The 8,380-nt window shown below is 34.2% G+C and overlaps 1 protein-coding gene across 1 annotated transcript; it reads left to right on the top strand.

Moving 5' to 3' along the window:
- The first annotated feature begins 409 nt into the window (after nucleotides 1-409).
- Nucleotides 410-7,536, top strand: CPISCA (chloroplast-localized ISCA-like protein). The gene is made up of 3 exons (XM_028269275.2): nucleotides 410-637; nucleotides 4,209-4,430; nucleotides 7,276-7,536. Exons 1-3 carry the CDS (start codon nucleotides 472-474, stop codon nucleotides 7,416-7,418), a joined length of 531 nt encoding a protein of 176 aa, XP_028125076.2. The 5' UTR covers nucleotides 410-471; the 3' UTR covers nucleotides 7,419-7,536.
- The last annotated feature ends 844 nt before the right edge of the window (nucleotides 7,537-8,380 follow it).

The following is an 8,380-nucleotide window of genomic DNA, read 5'->3' as shown; positions in this document are numbered from 1 at the left end:
TTATATATTTTTTTAGTTATAAGTTCATAAATAAAAAAATAAGTCATACATAATTAAATTTAAATGCCATTATAAAACATAACTAAACAAAATATCCCATTAATCTTAACTAAAATATTTTAAAATAATTTTTTATTTTTATTTTTTATTCCTAATAAATAATTTACATAAATAATGTATTTATTATTCATTTTTACAACAAAAAAGTTCGACTAGACCCAACCCACAGTCCAAGCCCAAGCCCACTAACCTAGTCCTAAGCCCTATTATAAGTGGGTCTCAGCTTGGGCCTGAGTAATACTTTTCGACCCGTGTAGCCCGCTAAAAAAAGTAAAAACTCACTAAACCCGTTTGGGCCGGTCCGAGCCCGAGTCCGAGCCCGCCGGGCCATTATTACATCCGTCACACAAACTCATTTCTCTCTCCTCTTCTCTGTCTAGCTCTCTTGTTGGTGTCGTGTTTGTCTCACCAATGGCGTTCTCTGTGACTGCGACCTTGCGTTGCCCATCTCTCTGCAAGGGTCTGCTGAAGAATTCAAGGTCTCTTCCTCAAGCTCCAACTTCGATTTCTTTCCGATCTTCTCCTGCATATCTCAGCCGCACAAAGCCCTTGTCAATTCGATCTGCTTCAATCCAAGGTAATACACCTCTCTCTCTCTCTATATATATATAATATTATTTTTTTTTAATAAATGTGAAATCTTTCTGCTAATTGAATGAATCAAAGCACAGATTCATATATTGAATTTGTATTTGGGCTAAGGAAAATTATATATTCTTAGTTGAATTTTGATTCTTCAACTGCTCAACCCTGAATTGGTAATGGAAACTTTAGGAATAATTTGAGATTAAGGCTGATTTGATTTTAATATGAGTGAACAAATAGTGAGGAAACAGTACAGATTCCTTATTTTAACCCACTCATATCCTAATGAAATGCTTAGAATTTCTCAAGCTAGCGAAATCCATAATTTCCTGTTGTCCTTTGAAATTTTTATTTTACTGGAAAAAAAAGAAAAGGCTTTTATATTAATGTTTAAAAATTCACGTATGAGTGTCTTGGGTTAGAGGCCAACCAAAAACTTGTTTGATGTCTAGAACCCATCTCCAACCCCCACCCCTGATTTCTATATATATATATATATATATAAGAAAGTAAACTAAATGAAGTAGCAGAAGAAAATAAAAATATTGAAGAACATACAAGGGAGGGAAAAACGAGAGATTAGTTGGTGATCAGTAAGTCCAGCCGCCTTCTCCCAATTGGTTTCCTCATCATTAAGTCCCTTCCATTTAACAAGGAACTCCTAGAACGCTGACTGGACTTCACTCACTCGGTCTGCTGCCTCTGATGATGAGTGAATCTGAAGCCATCCCTTTCTGTCTAGAATCCGTTGCTTTCTTTCTAGATTCTTGGATGAGCAGAACATCTTTGAGACAAATCAAACGAACGAAACTAGCTGGTTCAATCAAAATGAATTCTTGTTTGTTTTGACTGAAGTGCTATGTATGGATGTTCCTCTTCCCCCATTTGACAACTCTATCTCAGAATGTTTGAATGATTCTTTGGAACCCCCTTAACTAAAACATGCTTTGAATTTTATTCTTTTTTATTATTTAAAACTCTATTTATTTGTTTATTTATTGCCTCGTGATCAGTCACATCAAGTTGAAATAAGGGCAACTTTAACTTCTCAATATTGCCAACAATTTGTATCAAATTGCATACCAATAGTTGAGTGATATACCACAAACAACCACCCCTCTATAATTTTTTTTTTAAAAATTTTTTTTTTTTAAGCAACCACCCGTATATTAGCCTTTGATGTTGAAGTCTTTCCAAAGAACACTTCCACGAAAAGTCGACTACCCCTTAGCAAGACCACTGTATTCAAGAGAAAATTGTAAACCAACTTCTCTAGCTCTAATTTTCATTTTTGAACATAAAGTGGATGGCTAGATGGCTGCTACAATTTGAGTTTAAATAGGCTTCAAAGATTTGATATTCCCAATGAATGTGTATCATCACATACCATATTAGCCACCTCCTTTACCAATTAAGCTTGGTGGATAAAACTTTACAAAACGCAAATTAACTTTTGATATTTGAGTACATCAGAGGCAATAAATATATATATATATATATATTTTTTCTGCACACATTGGAGGACATGACATCAGGCTTCCTTTGGAAACCTCTTAAAAGCCAATTTATTGGCTAAAAAGGCCCATTTTTCTGTATATAGAAAAAGTAGGTCATTTGGGAATGCCCATTTCTTGCCAAAAAGGCAACTTTAGCCATCGTAAAAAAACTAGGGCAAATTGCAAATAGGCAGGACAGTCACAAAATAATTGCACTCCAAATGAGAATCTTTTTTGGTGCAACTCTGACACACAGGAAGAGTTGCACCAAGCACAAGAATGGATTTGCACCATGCACACAGGAGAGTTGCAACATCATGAAAATGTAATTCTTTTGCCACTATTCCACTGAAATGTTATTTTTCCAAAAAAACTATTAGAAAAGCCAAAAGAGCTAGGAATATGCTAAACGAATTAGTTTTTTTTGGTATTATCTTTTTTGTTGACTTATTTTTAGCCAATAAGTTAGCTTTTAGCTAACTCCCAAAGGAATTTAGATGACTCTTTTAATTTTTAATTTTTTAATCAATGTAAATTGTTCTATTTAAGGAAATTCAAAAGCAAGTGAATATTAACACCTTTTGGTTTCTCAATCAGAAAATATCACAAGAAGATAATCGCTGTGTTGTGTTTGGCTTATTACTCTCCTTAAATTTTTGTACTTAGTAGAATGAACTTACTATACGAGCAAACGTTGTTGACAAGTAAAATTTTAAATTATTTCTTACATAGCTTAGGTAATAATCCTTTTTTTTTTTAAAACATATAAAAGCCACACACAATGTAATTTGAGTTGGCAGGGAGTGTGTTTCAAATACAACTAAAAATTAAAGTTTGGCTTTTTATTACCCAGCTAGCACATGTACAGTGTTTAGTAATGGTTTTTCTGCTGATTAAGTTTCAGATGGAGAGTTGGTAGGACTCTCTCAATATAAGGAAAAAGGGGGGGAAAGTTAGTTTGCTTGCTCTTTATTCGTGCCAGAGGAAAATATTTTTAGGGAATGTTTTCATGCAAGTAATTTTCTGTGGATGCTATGTTTCATCCCTGTTTCAATTACATGCTTGAATCTAAGGGGTTCTAGTGCTAGCTGATAAGTTTCGGTGTTCCACAATCAATATCCAGTATGCACAGCTTTTACTTCAGATTTAATGATCCTAAACATTTGATTAAATTTTGTTTGACTTGGAGAATCTCTAGCAAGAGTTGTGACTAAATGTAGTTTGCATGTCTTTGATGCTCGGTTGTTTCAGAAACTGCCTCTCAGTGTACCCCTAAACCAGAATTGTGAGGCTTATCCTAAAACTATATTGCTTGCATGGTTTGATGGTTGAATTCACCCTATTTTTCTACTTTAACTCCTTTGTGTTAGCATGACGTCACCTGATGGGTGAATCACTGCCTTCTGAGCATACCTTTTTGTGATCAATGGCAATAAAGATACAATCATACAATGCTCTCTTATTATCCTCCCTCCCCTCTTGGCCTTCTTTTTATCATGCTCTCTAAATACATTGTGTTCAAGCACTCGTCTCTTTGATTTGAAAACAAAATGCAGTTGAAGTTTGTCAAATGAAGCGTTTGCATTTTAGTGACACATTAACGTTGTGAAGGAAAAACATGTTATTCTTTTCCCAAAGCTACATAGTGCTGCCAATTTGATATGTACATTTCGACTATTCTTTATGAAAGTTCCATTTGACAAGGCTGGTGTGGATCGTTTTCTGTGAATAAAATGATTTATTGATTGTAACTTATAACTTATATTGAGCACATATGTCTGGTCACAATCAATTTTGTCTTCAGTTTTGTTGCATGAAACAAGATATAGATGCTTGAATTTTTTTGTTGTTATTATTTTTTAATATATATATGCTTGAAACATTCAAAAGCTTTCCTAATCGTGAACTGAAAGTACCATACTTTTATTTTTATAAGACTCCTTGAATTGTTTTATTATTCAATTCCTTTTGGGTTGAGGCCTATCAAGTGCTCTTTAAATGGATTCTGTTTTTTATATGTCAAAAAGTATGAAATTATGAATTTACAAGTATCCTTATATACATCAGCCGCACCACCGACATCTGGGGGAGTTACGCCTGCAATTGCCTTGACGGATGATGCACTGAAGCACTTGAATAAGATGAGATCTGAGCGGAATGAAGATTTATGCTTAAGAATTGGTGTTAAACAGGGTGGATGTTCTGGCATGTCTTACACAATGGAGTTTGAGAACAGAGGAAACCAGAGACCAGATGATTCCATTATTGAATACAATGGTTTTGTTATTGGTAAGCCTTTATCTTCCTGTTTGCTTTCTTGTTGAGGTTTAAGTATGAATTGATAATGGGCATTTGGATTTCTATTTCTCTCTTGATGACAAATCTCCATTTTCTTTCACCATTTATATTCAAATTTCAAGATTTTGATATCTTTATTCTAGCAGTAATCCTGGTTAGCCAGAGCTTGTGACTTAAAAGTTAATGGCTAATCTAAAAATATGCAAGCAATAATTTTAGCACGCCTGATAGTCATTCATTGAATTGGCTGCAAACTTTTAGTGTTTCCCTGATGCTCATATGGTAATTATAAGCATAATTTTCAAGTATTCATAAATTAGGTATGCTTGGTATGCTTTTAGATATATATATATATATATAAATAAACTGTGAAGATCTTTGGTTTGTAATTGTAAGTATGGTCAATTAAATATTGGCAGTAAAATCACGATTGGGAAGATTTTATGATTTCAAGTGATAGTTTTACTTTATAACAGTTAAAAGAGAGTGTCTTATTGTTTAGAACTTAGCTGTTAGTAAGGAAGAATGTGATCACCCAATTGATGAGTTCATGCCAACACTAAAGTGGCCACAGCTGGTGGTAGGCAGGAATAAATTCTGATCACCTTTGCATGACATAGCCATGAGGCGCTCAACGGACCTTTTAATCTTTTAAAACCCCTTTTGGGGCTTTGGATTGATGCAAAACAATTTTTTTGTGCAACCTAGTGTGTATTATTCAGTGGTGAGTCATGAGGTAAGTTGAGCTTGATGTAGATCATTGGCCCGTAAAGGGAGAACATATTGTATATGAAATGGGCTTCTTTTTTTATTTATTTATTTATTTATTTTTTCCAAGTTTAGATACTATAAAAGGAAGTACCAAGGGGCTGCACATATATGAATTATGAAATGAGCATTGCTGGAAAGAATATGTTAAACTTCGAATCCATGAATGATGAGAGAAAAAGGATAGAATACAAATGCATTGGTGAGAAGTAGAGTTAGCATTACATTTGGACAATGATGAGAAAAAATACATGGAAGATGATATTGTTACGCTCACAAAGATGAATAAATGATCCTCTAAAGTAGTTAGTGGTCTAATTGAGCAAGGTAAAGATTAATAAATAAAAAAGAAGAAGAAGATGCAACAAAGACTAAAAATGGACGATACAGTTTGTAATTGTCATAAAAGACCTGATATCCCATACCTTTGACAATAGATATGGTGCTCTATGGATTATAATGGCAAGAAAGTATGTTGTTTAGCATATTTCAAGTAGTTGGCATGAAGCTTTGTTGAGTTAATTTAAAACCAGAACTTCTTTAATTGTTTGCTCTCTCTTCCTTTGAGTGTTGCATGGTAGGCAAGACGTTGAGAGAGATTATCACAGGGCCGCCAGCCCGATACCCTTTTGACGCCTTGAGTTAAACCTTTAAATGAGACCTTTTATTAATTTTCAATATATATATATATATAAAAAAAGGCCCAATTAGTACACATTAATGTGTGTTTGGGAGGGGAAAGATTTAGTACACACCTACCTAACCTTTGGCATAATGCACAAAGTGGTGGTCCCAAGACTTGAACCCATAACCTCAAGATTATTAGGCCAAGTCTTAACCATTGAACCAATGGCTACCCCTTTAATTTTCAATATTATTGACAAATATTTTATTTATTTTACTTGTTTCTAAGACCCAAAATTACTTAGTAAAAAGTTAATGTATTCTAGTTTTGCTAACATATCCACTTCAGTTGATAGTATGGTCAATCCACTTAATCTTTTCTTATGACATTGTCAATTTAACGTCTGATTTTATCTATTTTAATTTTGAAAATTTCTTTCTATAGAAGCAACTATTATAGGTTCTGTCATCTCTTATTCATGAAGCTTGAAATTTTTTACTTGAAATGCTTTCAATGTGACTTTCTCAAAATGTTTGTGACAATAACTTAAAATTTGATACATTATCCTATAAAAATTTCATCAATTTGTAGAGCAAGACTATTTGGTTTGGGGTTTGAATTTTCCTCTTGGGCTTGAACCATCTTTGTGGGGCTTATATTTTTATGGTGCTTAGACTTTTGGTTGGGGATAATACTAAAGGCATATATAAAATAGAGTAATGTCATACAAATAGAATTCTTGTACAAATTTTTTTACAGAATGATATGGCTTTTTGTGGTCGTTTTATTTCAAATCAAAATACCCACCATTGTGGATCATAATCTCAAAAAAGTGTCACTGCTACATCATTTTGTATTAATTTTCTAGATATAAAGTCTGTTTGTGGATCATATTTCTAAAATGGGTCCTTCTTTGTGGGCGGGGCCTAAAGTCATTGCTTTGGTGGCTTTATTCTTAATCTGGCAATGGATTACCATTCTTTGTATGCCCTGAGAAGTAAGAAGTTGATAAGTTACTACAAGGTTGCTCTTTTAATGGAGTTTTGCAGTAACATTTTAATCTTTCCTTAGTTTAAATTTGGTTAGAACAAGAGTGAAAGAATTCCCTTTTGTGTTAACATGACATCCTCTAGTTGAAACATGTTTCATTAGAATTCATACATAAATGTGTTTATAAATCATAACTGGGATTGGGACATTCACAAACTGGTGGCAGAGTGACTTGTATTGGCATATGCCAAAAAGCACCCTCTTCTCTGCCGTGTCCCTGTTAAATACCAGAAAGTTTCTAATTGTGTCCAGCTCTATAACAGGGCAAAATGCTTTTCTACTTTTCTGATAACCTTCTTGTAGATATCTCACAATATTTGATCTTAAATCGCCAGTTCAATTTTTCTGTTGCAGTTGTTGATGATATGTGGTTTTCCTTTTTTCTTTCTACAGTTTGTGATCCAAAGAGCCTTCTTTTCCTTTATGGCATGCAATTGGACTACAGTGACGCACTCATTGGTGGGGGCTTCGGTTTCAAAAATCCAAATGCTACACAAACTTGTGGTTGCGGTAAATCATTTGCTGCTGAGATGTGAAATCATGTAAATACATAAAACTGAACATAGAGTACTTTTGGATGAGTGGACATGAATTGTCTGTTTGAGAATTATTCAACCACTGCATATATATAATATAAAAGCATTTATTTAAAAATTCTTTGGATGTATTTCCGCATGCTGTGGTAAGCAGCATAAATACTGATATAGCCAATCATTTCTTTGTGTTTTTTGTTTTTTTGTTTTGGTTATTTTATTTGCTCATGACTCTTCTGGCCATCAAACTCCTTCAGCAATGTCAAAAGGTGCCCCCAACTGGACTTCTATCTTCAGTCATATGTTGGAACCGGTTCATGTTGAATCAACTGGTTTCAAGCCATATGTACAAGGGCTAGTAAGGCTACAGTGGACTCATAAATGTACATTGTTGTAAGGAAAATTTGTCTAATTCAAAAAGGCTGTGTATTGGTACTGAAATGTATTCAATTGTTGTCAATGAAGAAATTGTGGATTATCTCAAAGCTAAAAGGGGTCTACGACAGGGAGATCCTCTATCCACCCTATCTATTTCTGCTTGTTATGGAATGTTTCCACTGTATGTTATTCAGTAGGGTCAACAAGGGGATTTTACTTTCCATGCCAGATGCCAAGAACTGGAACATTTTCAAGTAGCTTTTGCTGATGATCTGTTCATAGTTGGTGGTGCTGACAAGCATCAATGGTTTTGGCATATACAAATCCCTCATGATTCTTCATGGACCCAAAGGAAAATCTTCAAACTTGGGGATATTGCCCAGGCCTTGATCCATGGTACTATTGGCAATGGGCAAGAAGCCTTTTTATGGTTGGATAATTGGCATCCCATGCGACCTTTATACCCTAAGTTTGGTAATAGAATTGGGCTGAATTTGATCAGAAATATCAATGCTAAAGTTGGTTAAATGGTTCAGAGGAATGAATGGAAAGCAGATTCCACCTACTTTGAAGTCGGAAAAAGGGAA

The sequence above is a fragment of the Camellia sinensis genome, chromosome 1, assembly GCF_055761805.1.
Source record: "Camellia sinensis isolate YWXY chromosome 1, ASM5576180v1, whole genome shotgun sequence".
NCBI lineage: Eukaryota > Viridiplantae > Streptophyta > Magnoliopsida > Ericales > Theaceae > Camellia > Camellia sinensis.
This window is presented reverse-complemented; position numbering and strand designations above follow the sequence as displayed.